This window comes from Taudactylus pleione, unplaced genomic scaffold (assembly GCF_031769625.1).
Source record: "Taudactylus pleione unplaced genomic scaffold, aTauple2 ptg000040l, whole genome shotgun sequence".
In the NCBI taxonomy this organism is placed as follows: Eukaryota; Metazoa; Chordata; class Amphibia; order Anura; family Myobatrachidae; genus Taudactylus; species Taudactylus pleione.
In genome coordinates, this window is record NW_028284442.1 from 12,787,382 (window position 1) to 12,804,732 (window position 17,351).

General features: G+C 44.1%; 1 protein-coding gene across 1 annotated transcript in view; it reads right to left on the bottom strand.

Moving 5' to 3' along the window:
- CEP290 (centrosomal protein 290) overlaps positions 1–17,351 on the bottom strand; it is a 186,737-nt gene that overhangs the window by 44,840 nt on the left and 124,546 nt on the right. Inside the window, exons 35-37 of the mRNA XM_088454395.1 lie at positions 14,468–14,575; positions 12,232–12,431; positions 5,206–5,419 (exon numbers count right to left, since the gene is read on the bottom strand). Coding sequence (XP_088310521.1) covers positions 5,206–5,419; positions 12,232–12,431; positions 14,468–14,575 — 522 coding nt within the window. The remainder of the gene's footprint in view (positions 1–5,205; positions 5,420–12,231; positions 12,432–14,467; positions 14,576–17,351) is intronic.

The following is a 17,351-nucleotide window of genomic DNA, read 5'->3' on the forward strand; positions in this document are numbered from 1 at the left end:
AACCCAAGCTCCTCCACTCTGCAACCCCATGACTCCAGTACAACTTCAAAAGTGCCTGGTAAGGAGAAGCAGCAACTCTGTGAAACTGTTATAACAATAAAACAAATTAACGGTTCCGCAGGGACCAACGTTGTCAAAAATACAATGCAACACGACTGAGCACGAGGGAGGGAATGCAGTGTCCCCCAGCCTGATTCATAGAAAAGGATTCAACAGTAAGTAACCACAAATCCCATTTTCTCTTTCATCAAGGCTGGGGGACACTGGACCATGGGACGTTCAAATGCCGCCCCCAGGAGAAAACATGAAACTTGTAAAAAAGAAAGCGTGAACGTGTGGACAGAGATCCAGGTAGCTGCGCGGCAGGCTTGTTCAGTTGAGGCCCTGTGACGCGACGTCCAGGAGGTTGCCACTACCCGAATATAATGAGCCCTGGCAGGTGCCGGCCGCCCAACATCAGTATATGACTGAGCGGATCCAACGTGTAATGGTCTGCTTCGTAGCTGGCCAGCCATGTTTCTGAGCATCATAGAGAACCAGTAGGGAATCCGTCCAATGGAGTGAAGTCCTGTCCAAGTAGATCCGCAGGGCCCGGACGACGTCCAACAGAGCTAGATCGTCCAGGTTCTGGGAAGTCCCTGTAACTGCATGCGAACGCACAGGCACGCCTGCGTTCGGACGACCACCCCCCTGTCACCACCCACAATTGGCACTTCCTGTTAATCAACATCCAAGGTCTCTGCGGGCTCCCTGCGTACTCTGAGAGAGCCCTTACCGTACCTGTTCGTGTATGCGCATTGCAATGCATACGCAGATCGCAAACATCTGCTCGCACCGGGCATTCTCTCATTTGCGTTGCTTGTTGAATCAGGCCCTTAGTACGTTATCCAAGTACCATCTCATCATACCATTCTCCTGTGCCAGTTCTGTGTCTGAAGTCACAGCGTATGTACTGAGTGCGTCATCCTAGTACAATCTCCTAGTGTCATTCTCCTGTGTCAGCCTTACATCTGGATTAACACAGTGTGTACTCATTACATTACCACAGTACAAACTTCCAGTATCTGTTTCCTTTGCTTTCCCTGTGATAAGTGTTCTTCCATTTCCCACTTGTGCCGGATACCTGACCAAAGGGCCGCAACCTACTTGCTGGCTGCAGCTTAAGCCCAAATTCCGCTTGGAGTGGTAACAGGTGAACACCTCTCAGTAGGTTAGATTCCTCGCCTTTGGTCAGGTCTAGCCAACATCCAGTACTAGTGTATGAGGAAGTCATTCATCCAGGCACCTCGCCTCCTGTTCCTTCCCCAACCTGTGTCCACGTCTTCCAATACCTCGGCAGAGGGTCAGCATAGCCTGAGCATGACACCATCGTAGGGATTGCAGAGTGCGGTCTGACAGAACCAGAAACTGAGCGGAGAGGTCCTCCATGCAACCCGACCAACTGCTGAGAATCTTCCACTGGAAGTCTCGTGAGTGGTAGCGGGCGTTCTGGATGGTTTAGAAGGTGGAGACCATCGTACCCAACAACTTCATGCACAGCCAGATGGACAGGAGAGGCACCAACAGTACCATCGTGACCAAATACTGAGGGCCCGGGCTTTGGACTCGGGCAGGAAGACACTTTGGAGAGATGTATTGAAGATCACTCCCAGAAACATCAGGCGCTGACAAGGCATCAGGTGAGACTTCTCGAAGTTCAGGATCCAGTCATGATCCTGAAGCACCTGCACTGTGCGGTCCAGATGGACCTGCAACTAGGAAACCGAATCTGCTTTCACTAGCAGATCATCCAAATAGGGAACGACTGTTCTCCCGTCCGCGTGCAGCAGGCTCGCCATAGCCGCCATGATCTTTGTGAAGACGCGTGGGGCTGTTGCCAAGCTGAATGGCAGGGCCTGGAACTGATAGTGTGCCTGGCCAACTGTGAACCTGAGTAGAGAGTGGTGATCCTATCAAATAGGAATGTGGAGGTATGCGTCCTTGATGTCGAGCAGGCCAAAAATGTGTTGCTCAACATTCCCTGGATCAATGATCGGAGAGATTCCATGCGATAACAGTCCACCCGCAGTCTGGTGTTCAAGGCCCGTAGATTCAAGATTGGGCGATAGGTGTCATTGGGCTTCCGAACAAGGAAGAGGTTGGAGTAAAATCCCCGTCGGAACCAGAATAATAACGCTTTCCAAAAGCAGAGAACTAATAGCCTGGTCCAAGGCCATCCTCTTCTCTGTGTCTCGAGGAAGGGGACGTTTTTGGTGGCAGATCCAGGAGGTCGATGCCTCGGGAGATGATGCCCCTCACCCAGGCATCGGCCGCCGATGCCACCAACCAGTCCCTAAATTGAAGTCCTACCCCTGATCGGACTGGGTGGGCAGAGACCAGTCAGGTCTAGGCTTAGGCTTCTCAGGAGCCTTGGCTTCCGAGTGCCTGTAGGCACCAGAAACCCTGCTGGGGAAAAACTGTCCCTGGGCAGCCTGACCTCTAATTGATGCTCCCACTCAAAAGGAGGAGCGAAAAGGTTGGAACAGTGGACCCCGCTGTTTTTGGGCCACTACGGCCAGGAAAGTGCTTTTCCCTCTGGTGGCTTGGGCAATGATGATATCCAACTCAGAGCCAAACAGAACACTCCTACAAAAAGGGAGAGATTCTAAAGAACGCTTGGATTCAGCATCGGCCTCCCAGGAGTGGAGCCAGAGTGCCCTCCAAGCTGAGACGGCTGTAGCCAAAACCCTGGAGGACACCTGAGCACCGTCCTGGATGGCCTCGCACACATATTCAGCTGCCCCATGAAGCTGTTCAGCCAAATCCAGTAAAGCATCTCTGAACAAGTCACCCTGAACCAGTCTGTAGGCCCATGTCTCCATGGCCTGAGCGACCAATGCGGAGGCCAGCAAAGGGCAAATAACGTCCCCTGAGCCAATAAAAATGGACCAAAGGCAGCCTTCCAATTTTTTTATCCAGCGGATCCTTGAAGGATGACGAACTCTGTACTGGAAGTGCAGTGTGCTTGGCCAAACGTGCCATTGCCGCATCAACCTAGGGAGGCTTTCCCACTTGGCAACCTGTACTGGTGGGAGCGGGTAAAGGGCCACAAACTTGCGAGGGATGGAGAACGTCTTATCTGGCGCCATCCATGCCTCCTCGACGTGATCCAAGAGGTCAGAGGAAGCTGGGAAACAAACAATCCTCTTATGCCTACACTTGAACGGTCCCACCGCTGCTGCTTGGGTATCCAAGTGCAGGCAGTCCAAAGACTGCCTCACCGCAGTAATGAGGTCCTCCACACCTTGACCCAAAAGGGGCTCTGGATCCTCCTCCTCGGGGAAAACCTCCTCCTCTGGAAGTTCCCCCTTCGGAACCTGAACCCTGGAGGTAGGAAGACGCTTATGAGCCGTGCGGAGCTTAGCATCCTCAAAGAACCGTTCCATATAAGAGTAAACCTTCTTGAATCCCGCCATTGTGCACTCCATGGTACTAAGCCAAAGTGGATCGGGCCTGGGTGGGGGACCCCAACGGCTGCCAGCGGTAACTGCACGATAGGGACAGGCCACGTGAGCCTGTTCTTCCTGCTAAAGCACCATGAGCTTCATCAAGTCAGAGAGTGACAGTCCCATAATCTGAGCCCATGCCGAAAGCGGAAGCGGCACCACCTGACACCTGCGCGCAACTAGGCCACATCTGACAGTCCACGTACAGCACACCGGAGTCTAGCTGTCCACATGGTAATTTCACATGACACTGGGCACACGTAAAAATTGCCATAGTAGGGGTTTAGACCTTGACGGGCTTTGATTTGTCGTCATATCTGCCACGCGGTTTCACTAACCTGCCGACGTAGGTAGCCAGAACGCAACAGAAATAAATAAAATAAAGCAGGTCACTGAGCACTGCCAAACTCCCAGACAGGCAATAACAATAGACAAATCCCCAGCAGAGGAGAGAAGCTTGGTCCCTGTCCTTCCACAGAGGCAGAAGCGATGGCTTCTTCAGAGCCGAGCAGCTTCCTACGCAGTGAGGAATTGTCCAACTGCTGCCGTGGAGCCAGTGTTGATAGGTTCCGCCACCCGCTATGCGTGACATCGACAGCCTGCGCCTGCCAAGTGTTACTCCCCCCTCCGGAGAAAACACTTGGTATGCCCTGGAAACGGGTGGCCTGTATCTGGCGCTCTCCCCACAGAAGCAGCCTCTCAGATAGCCCAACAAAATGGCGCCACCATATTGTACAGCGCTGACCCCCTGCGCCCTCTACCAGGGTGCGGGTGCGCACTGTCCCCGGGCCCAGGTGGCCTCTGATGAGATCGGAGTGCTATGGGCGATGCCGCCGGTTAGCGCACCACCTCCTCCGCTGCGGCTCCCACAGCCGCTGCTGTAAGGTAAGGCCTGAGTGGCATTTAGGGGGTATGTGCAGAGGTTTGGGTGGCTTGTGGGTAGGCCTGAGGAAGTCATGTGGGGGAGTTTTGTAGAACATCTGAAATCTCAGAACATAATTTTCTAGGTGTGAGTGCTGTGGAGGGAGAGTAGAGCGGCATGTAGTAACAATTTGAAGAAAGCAAGGTACATTTTGGGATGAATGTGGGTGTGCCATGATTATTCTGGGGCCGTTTTTAATTCTTGAAATTAAGGGTAATGTGTGGCCCTTCTGAAGATTAGAGGGCTTTGCGTATGGCCTTTGAAATATATACAGGTGGTCTGATATCTATACTTTCCATTATTACAGGATCAACACATTTTTATTTTCTCTCTAGTTCAGCTTTAACAACACTAACTATATTGTGAAAGACTAAGGCCCTCATTCAGAGCCGTACGCTCTGAGCAGAGCGCACGCTCTGAATGAGGGCCGTCCTCCATAACTATGGAGCGTCCTCCTGGACGCTCGTATAGCTGTGGGTCACCACCCACAGCCTATACGAGCATGCAGTTTAATGGCCGCGATGGTCTTGACCATCGCGACCATCGAAACTGCGAGCCGGAGCCTGCAGTTGAGGTTTTCAACCGCAAGGCCCGGAGTGATTTTGTCTCTATCAGAGCCAAAATCACTCCCACTGACATCACATGCTCAGTGCAGAACATCGACCCACTTGCGAGCGGACAGCCGCTTGCGAGTGGGTCTGAATCAGGCCCTAAGACTTTTTTTTTTTTATAATGATTTCTCTAGTATTTTCCTTTGTACCAAGAGAAAATCAGTTTTCATCATGTTAGGTGAAATACCTTCTGCTGCTTTTCCTTGTGGATTACTTGATTTTTTAGACGTTCTACTAGATTCTTCATAGTTGCAGTTGGAGCTCTGGAATTTGCCTCTTTCTGAGACTCTAGTTCGGTGTTAAGGTAATGAACTTCCTTTTCCATCTCAGAGAGGCGATTTCTTAGCTCTTCGGCTTCACTCTTATGTTGTTTTACTTCCACAATATAATTTTCTTCAAGCCTAGGTTTAATAAGAAAATAAATTAAATAAAATTGCTAACCCAAAACATATCCTAATACCAAATTTCAAAACCACTATAAAACAACTTTCTCCATACTCCCCTAGTACGCTATATCCATTTCACAAAATCTGCTGCCTGCTTTTTGTTTTAGCCATCCTAAGAAATTAGCAGAGGAAATATAATGTATATACTGCACCATTGTATATGTAGAACAGAGTTGGTCAGTAGGAAAAGACCATATAGGATGTATGTAAGGATCTTTCCATAGAACAGATAATATGCTTGATTTTTATTTAATGCATTCTAGAGCCAAACACATAACTCTCTGAAATAAAAATTTGTCTACTATTGTTTTCTGCAATATATAAGTGAACAGAACATAGCCTAGGGCAGCAATTTCAGTGCTATTGATAATATTCTAGAGAGAAGTGCAGTAGCAGGGCACTAATGCGCTCTAGGCCAGTCCTGCAGACAGCCATCCACAGAACATGTGATGCCATGGAAGAGGAGGATGACCACAGGAAGAGGAGAGCCTTAAGCCGGGTACACACTAGACTATGTCATCCGATCCAGGCAGATCAGATGACATATCGGGCACATCGTCTAGTGTGTACACGCTATGACGCTGACGATGTGCACTCCCACTTGTCGTCAACGACTTTGCCTGTCAGTTAGCGAGGGCCATACTTCATGCTGTCGTATGCAGCAGCATGTCCCCCGCCGTCGCTGCTAGCATCGGTAAGAGTGTATGTACTTGCTGATGTCAGTACCCCGCCAGGTTCCTTCGCTTACGAGGTTGGTACACACAAGACATCGTCTACAGTTTACCGGCCTTAAGGAAGGCAGCAAAGTACTGTTCCAGGCATGGTGCCACCCCTTGGCCTTAAACAGAGGTAAGCAGCACAGTTTTTAATCAAGAGCCTTACATCACTACTCTGGGCTGTAAAGGGATAATGTTTATTCCACTATCCAATAGTCTGTGATTCCTTTATACCTCCTCACATCATTACACTGCCCTAATTAACCTAATTGCCAGCAGACCCATTGAATTAAATACTTTGCACTGCTGTGAACAGTCAGATGATCTGATTGGCTACAAATTGTTCAAGCTTTGTCCACTTTAAAAGTCGACGTCCTGGAATAGCAGGAAATGACAATGGAATGCTACAAGGCGCTCTGAAGAGAAGAAAAATGCATCTTACAAAATGAAAAGAACATGGTGTGCTCATTCTGTCCCTTGTGGGAAAAGCCCCACAAAGCATAGAGCACAGTAACACACATAAAATTAGGTCAGGGATTTCTATTTTTCTAATTTATACTGACCTATAAAAGATGCTCTCACAGGACTTGTTCACATAAACAATTGGGACATATGCAGCAGTTTAGCTGGATAACGGACAAAGGGTTTCTTAAGAACAAGCCTGTACAACTGTTATATCAACCAGAGAATAATAAACAAAAATGTTATAAGTGTAACAGGGGATTTATAAAAGTGCTAGTGAAGACACATACACAAGTACTTCATAACCATCCATGTATTTTCTTAGTATAAATGTGTATACAGAATCTTAAATTAAACAATTTAAGTAATTGTATCATACATTCCTACAATAAAACCTGATGTATTACTCTTAGGAGGAGATTCAATTAACAAGAGGTCCCATATGAGCTTTGCCAGATACGTCACCGTGGGACATTGCTGGAATGAAACAATGCTTATTTTTACTCGTAATACCCAGAAGTGCACACAGGAGCATATCGTGCAAGGGCGGGCTCCTCTGGGCATGAGCTGGTTACACATGTACAGAGAGCTCCTCTCCAGCGTCAGCACAGTAGAGCGAAATTACATGCTCTCTACAGGTCCTCCAGCAGATATTTATCACAGAGATGCTGAATTTATATCATAGATACCATACTGTGACCAGGGCCGTAACTAGGGTGGTGCGACATGTGCCATGGGACAGGGGGCGCTGTTTGGGCCTGTCAATTTTCTGTTTATTTTCATCCTCACTTGTAGCTTCTTCTTCTTTTATCCCTAGCATCTCCTGGCCTCCCCCATCTCTTCCCTGGCCCTTCCCCATGAGGCCATGGCCGTTTTTTGGGTGCGTGTCTTATGTCACTATTCGAACAATAGGGGGGCGCCAATGCTCTTTCTGGCACAGGGCACCAAAAAGTCTAGTTACGGCTTGACTGTGACAATCTCCTAGCGAGAGATAAAAGTCCTGCACAAGTGAGATTTTTACCATATTGATTAGTCCAGACTTGTCCCTAGAGCTATAGAAGCAGATATTGAGATTCAAACTGGTTTAAACAGCTTTGCTATTATCCAAATAATTCGTAATAGAAGGGGACCATTGACTATTACTGTTCATATTCTATATAAGAGCAGGGGTGGCCAAAACGTCGATCGCGATCGACTGGTCGACCGCAAACATGCAAACAGTCGATCGATGTGGACGTCTGGGAGCAGCCAGCAGCAGCCAAAAAGAGTCAGGCAGATCCTAATTGGCTGCTGCACCCAGGACCGGCGCAATGTGCTTAACCGGCCATGCGCCGCAGGGAGGTGCCAGGCTGGAGAGGCGCCGCTGCCTACTCCATTAGCTGGGCGCCTGCTGAGATTTTGTTACACGGCAGCTCCTTCCCTAAAGCGGCACCCTGAGGCTGGAGCTCACACCAGAGCTCCACCTTCCGGCTCCCTCAGTGGGTGAAGGGAGAGACGTCACAGTGCTCAGCGCGAGGAGCGCTGATGACATCGGGCGCAGGAGCGGGGATTCCAGTAAGTATACTGCTGTGTGTGTCTATGCGTAAGGGGCTAGGTGCACTGCATAAGGGGCACTGGAGAAACTGCATAAAAAGCACTAAAACTGGGGCACAACATAAGGGGCACCACTACTAGGTGCACTGCATAATGGGCACTGGAGAAACTGCATAAGAGGCACTAAAACTGAGGCATGACATAAGGGGAACTACTACTGGGGGCATTACTATTGTGGGCATTGCAAAAGGGGAACTACTGTGGGCATTATGTGTATAAGGGGCACTACTGTGTGTCGTAAAGTGTATAAGGGACACTACTATGTGGTGTGATGTGAATCAGGGGCACTATGTGCGGTGTAATGTGAATAAGATTGTTCTACTAGACAAAGTAGGTAGTGTTCTTAAAAGCGCTCATAAGATAAAAATAATAAATTATACTCATAACAGTCCTTTTAGGCTTGTCGTTCTCTTGAAATGATTCCTCCTCAGGCAATATACAAAACAAAAGAGACAAAAGAGGACATCTGTGTAGAATAGTTCGAAAAGTTCATTGATGTTTTCATATAAACAAAGTGTTCATGGGAAGTGATTTCTTTCTATATGGAAAGGTGACGTACCACACTCACATGGAAATGGATATATCTAAGCTCCAAAAGGTATCTTTATATTTTGGGCAAAATATACTGTAGTACATTGTATATAGAGCCGTCCGGAACAGTCTCCAAAGAAACAAGATGTACCCGAGTACCTTACTGGAAGTGCGATTCCTTACCACCCCCAAAATATCCTTATTGGTGATGCACAAAGTCCTCTCATAACCAACGCGTTTCGATCTATTGATCTTTTTCAAGATCTTTTTTCTACACCTTGAAAAAGATCAATAGATTTTTCTTTGGAGACTGTTCCGGACGGCTCTATATACAATGTACTATAGTGATTAACAACTGTGCCAGGATATTGTGGAAATTCTGCTTCTCCTGAACCTTTTGGATTGTGTGCCTACATTTACGTTTTTAAATCTTTTGTGGACTTGAATAAATACTGAAAATTGCCTGCTGGTTAATTTTGGAGACATAATAAGGAATATAAAGAAACCTTGATGTGCTTCATGCTGTGTTTGTCCAAGTGAGTTGGGTGCGTGTCCCAGTAAAGATACCTTTATGTATTTTTCCCTACCATTGTTAATGTGAGTAGGGTATGTCTAATCCCACCGTTTGGTCGCATGTTGAGCTAGTATATTTTGCCCAAAATATAAAGATACCTTTTGGAGCTTAGATATATCCATTTCCATGTGAGTGTGGTAAGTCACCTTTCCATATAGAAAGAAATCACTTCCCATGAACACTTTGTTTATATGAATACATCAATGAACTTTTCGAACTATTCTACACAGATGTCCTCTTTTGTCTCTTTTGTTTTGTATATTGCCTGAGGAGGAATCATTTCAAGAGAACGACAAGCCTAAAAGGACTGTTATAAGTATAATTTATTATTTTTATCTTATGAGCGCTTTTAAGAACACTACCTACTTTGTGTATTGAATGCTTTAATCCTTCTTGTATTTGGGCAAGATCTGGTAGAGATTTTTTAAGCTGCTCTCTCTTGCGCCCCATTTGTTCCAATATCTTTATTTTTAAGATTGTTCTACTGTGTGGCGTAATTTGAATTGGGGACACTATGTGTGATTTTGTAAGGACAGACCCCACGCCCCTTGCTGCAAGGCCATGCCCCCTTTTTGCATACCCCACCTCCTTTTTCGGCTCGTTAGATCACGAAAGGTTTTTAGCTTTATAAGTAGATCACAGAGGCCAAAAGTCTGGCTACCCCTGGTGTACAGTGTTTGGGCCCAGACCTTTTTAGACACCAGTTTCCCTTTTCCATGATGGAAGCCCAGTACAATAATAGTAATTAACAAATCAGCCACTTGGTATTATTTAGCTTGTAGAGGTCTATTTAATGTCTCACAGTGAAAAACCTTGCAAACATGGTGATGACCTCTATAATTCCTCATCAATAAACCGGTTTTATGCCTGGAAAATTAACATCCCTAAATACTGTAGATGTAAATAATTTTTTTTCACATGAGAATCCCGGAGCTGAGGTATAGGAATTTGATTCAGTTGTATAGCCATATATAAAAGTTGTTTTTATCAAGCTTGGATTCTGAGAAGTGTATCTAGTATTAAGTGGGAGCTGAATCTATTCCTGCTGGATATTGCTTATGAATAGTCAGTATTTATCATAACTGATCAGTGGTTCTCAACTCCAACCCTCAAGTACCCCAATATACATGTCATGTTGTGAGGACTTCTGGCTTTGGAAGCAGGTGTGATAATTATAATCCTAGCAATATAGACAAACCGCTTGTGGCAACTGCCACTCTAATGGATGGAAATATTTTGCAGCGAAACCCCTAAGTTCCAAACAGAAAATACAGATAAATGATTTACAATTGTACATAGGAATAAATTATTTACACTTGTACATAGGAAATTAACTTCTAGTAAAAGCCCATAAGTCTTAAATATAACACATGGGCCACACTCAACTGCAATCCTTTGTATGTTATGTGGTGGGACAGCAAATTTTAAATTTTATTTTTTAATTCTGCATTTTGTTTTTCATCTATTGCAGTTTGTTATTGTTGTTATTGTTTATGTTCCTTCTAAAAATGTCTACCTTGACTATAGCACATCTAACCTGCTTTACATAGGTAAGTGAGAAGGTTCCACCCATGTATGAAATATAGTTTCACTTTCTGATGCTGATCATAGAAAAAAAATCCTCTGACCAAAAGTGATCAAATATTTAGGGGCACAAATAACCTAATATGGCCCACATAGGTCATCGGGGTTAGGCATGCATAGTCTGTAAAGTGTGTCACAGTAAGTTTCTGCATCTCTTTTTTGAGCAATAGGTCACCTCCATAAGCGATGGTATGCATTCACCTATGAGTGACCTAAACTAGAACATGAGGGGTCATTATTAATACCCATGAACAAACATTGGTCACTGCCAGTCACCGCTAGAAGGCAAATATTCTGCCGAGTATGACAAAGATTTTTAGAATCTTGATGAAGGTCAGAGTCAGGACACCAGTGATGTATTTCTAATGTTTCCATTAGCAGACTGAACGATTACGACAATCGTTTCACAGTCTGTGCAGTGCCTACACTGTGCAGTGCCTACAGTGCAGGCACCCTCCCTCATCCCCGAACATGGCCAATCTGTCGTTATCGGCAGATTAACCAGCATGTTCGGGCGATGATGGATGTCTAAAAGGACCAGCTGGAGTGTGCATCGCTGGTCATTTTTGACATTAAGCTGCCCGATTTGTGCCCAATTAACAAGCGATTGATCGATAATGTTGTTATCGTTCAATTGCTCTGTTTAATCGGTTAGTGGATATCCGGATTAACTGTAAATTTGTCTACTGAATGTATAAGAAACAATAACTCTCTTTCTTAAAGCAAGGGAAACTACCCATAACTGTCTAGGGTGTTGTTCAAATAATTTCCCCTATCTATCTAAATTCAATTCACATAATTTTTTATATGAAAATAATGAAAGCTAATTCAGCTTACGATCTCAAAGGTTCCCTAATGTAATAGCCCGCAAGCCGGCGCCGCTTCAGGAATACATGTCAGTATGCCTATATTTTTAAAGCAGCAAGCATGATAAAGGATAAACCAAGCTGGTTTATCCTTTTACATACTTGATGCTTTAAAAATATAGGCATACTCTCATGTATTCCAGCAGTGACGTCGGCTCGCAGGCTATTACATTTAGCCCCAAATCTTCAGTATTGAAATCAGAAGTTTCCTGGACCACCAGGCACCAGGGAAAAGTATGCCTCCAATGGCTTTAATTTGTATCTTTAAATAAATGTTAGTCCCTGACTTGCTGTTGAAGGACCCCTATAGCTAAAAATAAAATAATTTATATAATAGAATTCCTAACAACATACACAATACCTGGAGCTCATTAACATATTGAGAACAGATCATAGAATGTAGGTAACAACAACATTAAAAGGTAAATAAGTTAGTTCTACCTGGCTTTGCTGGTTTCTAGCTCATTTATTTTTGCCATATGTAATTGCTTCTCCCTGTCCAGTTGTGATGTGACATTCTTTAGTTTGTTGGAAAGTGAAGCCAGTGAGTTGTCTTGTTCAACAACAGTCTGTTGCATTTCCGCTAAACGCATTAGCTGTTCACTCGATGGGATTTGTAAAGTAGGTTTCTTCATCAGGTCCTATGTCATAATGCAGCAAAAGTTTGTTACATTGTTATAATAATTAAAAAAAAAATACTATTGGAACCTACGGTATAGTATTTTGCTGTAATATTACCTTAACTGTTTAAATATTAAAAGGGTTGTGGACTTCTGCACAACTCTCTCTCTCCCTCTCTTTGGGTCTGATTCAGAATTATGAGCAATTTAAATAAGCAGCAAAAAGAAAGGTGCAATTTGCACCTTAGCAAGAGCACGTTGGTGGGGCAGATTTAAAATGTGCAGAGAAATGTAAAGCTGGTAATGGTTATGTTTTATCTTAATTCTAATTTTCAGTGTAAAAACAAAGCTGCCCAGTATGTGTTCGCTACATGAAAAAGCAGCCAGTACTTTCCCTGCATGCAATAAATTAAATGTATTTTTATTCCTTGCATAGAAACATGGTTTGAGCCAAGAGCAAATTGCTCCTTATTTGCTCCTTTATTTGATTTGCTACTAGCCCTGATACAGACCCATTACAGTATGTCCTTCTGCTGCCATGTAGCAATAAGAGTAGGATATCATCAGAGTAGTACAGATAATTAACTGGTTAAGATGTTTTTCATGTAGATAACTAGAACTTTTGCCAAAGTCTTAAACAGATTACTGTAGGTGGAATAAAATCAATGCAAATATGATGGTTTACATAAGGGTTTTTCAACCTGTGGTAAGTGTGCTGGAAAGGGTATGAAGTCCCGGCGGCTGAACAAGTTCATATCCTGACACCGGCAGCCTGAAGGGAGAAGATCCCGACAGGGCAGGTAAGTACCCTATCCCTACACCTCTCCCCCCCTAACCCTCCCTTAGTGGTGCCTAAACCTAAACTCCCCCTAACCTCCCCCCAGTGCCTAACCCTAACCTCCTCCCAGGGGTGCCTAAACCCCCCTTAACGCACCCTAGTGGAGGGCCCAACTCTCCTCCCTAGGGTGCTTAACTCTAATCTCTCCCCAAAAAAACCTAACCCGCTACGCTCCCTAAACCCAACCCTCCAAAACAGTTTACTAAATATAACAAAAAATAGAAACACCAATAGGTGCTGGTAACCCAATGAATTATAGCTGCTGTGGATAAGGTAGCCAACACACTAGAAACAAAAAGTAAACTATGCTGCAATCTGAATTATAAAAGTATTACACCAATTACAAATAAAAAATAAATTGCTATTATGGAATACAATATTTATTATTCAACACATGCATAATAAATACTGTACACACGAACTTCCTAATAAAAAAACAAATAAAACATCAGTATCTGACATGCATTAGAAATATGGCAACAATTTGCTCTGTCCAAAACTGCTAAATATTTAGAATTAGAACATGGTAGCAGTAGCATATTGGAAATAATGTGCAAGAGAAATAAAGTCAGTAATCCAATTACACAGAATGGAGAAGAATTTTCAAATAAATGAGGAATCCTTGGATATTTAACTAACTAGATCCACTCGCCTGATATCCACCACAATGGTTTAATCCCTTATATGGTCACAAATGTTCCTTACTCCAGATGTAATATAATAAGAAAATAATGTCTCCAAAACCAGCTCTTATTGCTCCCCAGTGCGAGACTGGGCTGTATTCATAATCACTGGCTCAGTACATCACATCTGTTTTAATGGCTCATTGTAGGAGCGAACCTTCAAATACACTATATTTAAGATAATCCTCACTGTTGGTCATATTTACAATATGCACTGATAACTAATTTAACATACTTCATCAGCAATGAAAACTAGTGATTATCATTTAAAGTAGTGTAAATAAAAAAATAGGTCACCATCTAACCAAATCCGACTAACCTGAATGGTAGAGTCAAAATCTGACCATACCAGTGTGTAGCCAAATCATCCACAGATTAAAATATTCAGTTACTGAACTGAACAAAAGAACTACACAGTTTGTAGCCAGCTTTAACATGGACAGGATTGCTGGGAATGTTATTTACTAAAAGATAGAACTTGCTGGGATAAGTAGTACAACAGGTAAAAAAAATATTTGAAATAAAAAAATACAAACCAAGGCAGCCTCCTTAAATTTGCTAATGGAGGCATCTGAATGCAGGTCTAACTTCTGATGCAACACTTTCAGATCCTCTGTATGCTTTTTTGCACTCTCTTGCTGCTCCTATTAAAATAAATGACAAATATAATGTATGATGTTTATATTGTAATGCTAGAAAATCAGTGGAGACAAGCAAATATAGGGCAGTATTCAATAAGTTTCGCGCCCGCGGAAAATTTTAGCCTACATGACCTTCCGCAAACATTGCGTGTTTTGGAGGCGGAAACTTATGGTGCGCGTCCCCACTATTTGCCGTATTCAATTCCAAACCATGCGGGAAACGGCAAGCGGCAAAGTCAGAACAGGCAGAAAGTGCTGTCAGAATAGGGGAAGTCAAATTTGGGGTACTTGAAAATGGGTGCTAGCATCTTTTTATGTCTCTAAAGTCAACTTTTAAAAAACGTGAAAAACCACCCTCATACATGCACCTGCAATCTCAAAAACACTTGGCCCCTCTTTACAGCACCCCAAGAAGTCTATTTGGCTAATTTTTATACTTGTTCCCCCACTTTTTACTTTTTCACCCCCAAAATGAAAGTACTTTTTTGGGGTGTTCTTAAGATTTTTCTAAGGTTTTTTGACACAGTTGTCCTTTGGGGGGCTGTACCAAAGGTTCTGCGTGGTTGTCCCATGTTTGCACCCCAAAATAAAAATGTTGCACTTCTTTTCACCTGCTATTCAGAAGTGAATCTTTTTCGCCTATTACATTGCACTGACTTTCCGCGTAAGCGAAAACCGTCTAGAATTGAATACGGAGATAAGTTCCAACCACGTGAAAAGCCCCGATCGGCGATACTTTTCCGCGGAAAACGGCTTTTCGCTTCCAATTGAATATGGCCCATAGTTGATATACAGTAAAGCTACACACACTAGACAATATACTGGACAATTTGTCGTTTTGAGGCAAATTGGATCGACGAATCGTCCAGGGTGTATGCACTATTGCGCACTCTCGTGCATCGTATCTTCATATCTGCCTGTAGTGCAGACCAATCTGAAGATCCAGCACCATGCTTCTGGATGCGGCAGGGGAACAAGATATCGGGTGGTAGCACACCAGATCGTGCAGTGTGCACAATATATTGTGACGTCGCAGGGTACACACATCGCCTAGTGTGTACCCGACTTTACTTTTTAGCATCGATAAAAGAAACAGCAGGGCTTGATATGGTGTAATGCCATAAAGATGTTATTATCAGTGATCAATTATTTCTGCCATACAATAAAAAGGTAATAATTATAATTACTAGTAAATAATAATTATCATCACCATTATTACAACTTACTCAAGTTGTTTGTTTGCTGTGCTGTGCCACTATGGTTTTTCATGCTTAACAGTGAATGGGTTTTTTTTGTCTTTGCACAGGATCTGGGCACACTTGCTTGGACACCAGGACTTTGGGCCTGATTCAGACCCACTCGCGAGCGGCTGTCCGCTCGCAAGTGGGTCAATGTTATGGACTGAGCATGCGCACGACGGAGGGAGCTCCGTCGTGCGCATGCGCCAGACGCGACGAGCGAAGGAAAGTCCTTCGCTCGTTGTGTCCGATCAAAGGGGGCGTGCTGTCAATGTTGATTGACAGCACGCCCCCTTTGGTGGGCGTGCCGGGGGCGTGCCTCCCTGACGGGGGTGTTCCCACGGGAACGCCTCCCGTCAAAAGCCGGCCCACTGACATCACTAGTGATGTCAGTGGGAGTGATTTTGGCTCTGATAGAGCCAAAATCACTCCGGAGCTTGCGGTTGAAAACCTCAACCGCAGGCTCCGGCTCGCAATTTCGATGGTCGCGATGGTCACGACCATCGCGGCCATCACAATGCACGCTCGTATAGCCTGTTGGTGGTGACCCACAGCTATACGAGCGTCCAGGAGGACGCTCCATTTTCATGGAGCCCGGCCCTCATTCAGAGCGTGCGCTCTGCTCAGAGCGTACGGCTCTGAATGAGGGCCTTTATTCACTGACAGTGAATAATAAGAATAATAAGAAAAATGCAGTAACAGCTGAAATTAAAAAGCTCCTGTAGAAATATAAATAATTGGATACTGTTTGCAATTTTCTACTCCTAAGCATCTGACGTGCCTCAAAATGGCACTTAGAGTACATGTGCAGCAGTTAAATACAGACGATGTCCGTAGAACTGTATCCTACTGTGGCTGTACTTCACGGTTTGCTGTAATATACCTTAGAGGATCAGGGCCTCTCTACTTGTTCATTCAAAGAAAATTACTATGGCAAGTAAATGATTTGCAGAGTGTTTTGAAAGTGCCTTCTTTTACTAACCATGATATTGCTACATAGCTGGTATCCCCACTGACTTATGCCCAGTTAATTAATACATGTATCACTGTGTTATTTTAAAGGTTGTGAAAGCTGTTAAGACAAAACTGCCCTAGTAAATAAATACTGTATATAATACAGCTGCAAAATATCTTGAGCCGACATGTTATTCTATATTATTCTGGATGAATTCCAAAGACTGACATGCTGCTTTGTTTCACTGTAGTAATCATCAGTAAGGGCTCTCTGGAGACAGAGAGCAAAAATAAAAGAGGAACAAATAAAACACATTTTTTAGCTTACGAAAACATTATTTTGTAGATCTGTTCCTGATTAGTAAAATGGTATATATCTGGAAGATACAGTGCTGGGGTGTCACATAGGGGAATACGAGTATTTTGTCTTTACACTATAAATTGGACTTTAGGAAACTGTTACATTGGAGACTATAGCAGACTCCTGCAGATTTGCCAATTGACCACAATGAAGCAGACTAAATCTTAAGAGACCACTAATTACTTAAGTGTACGTCCTTGCCTAGACACTGTGGACACAGTTACCT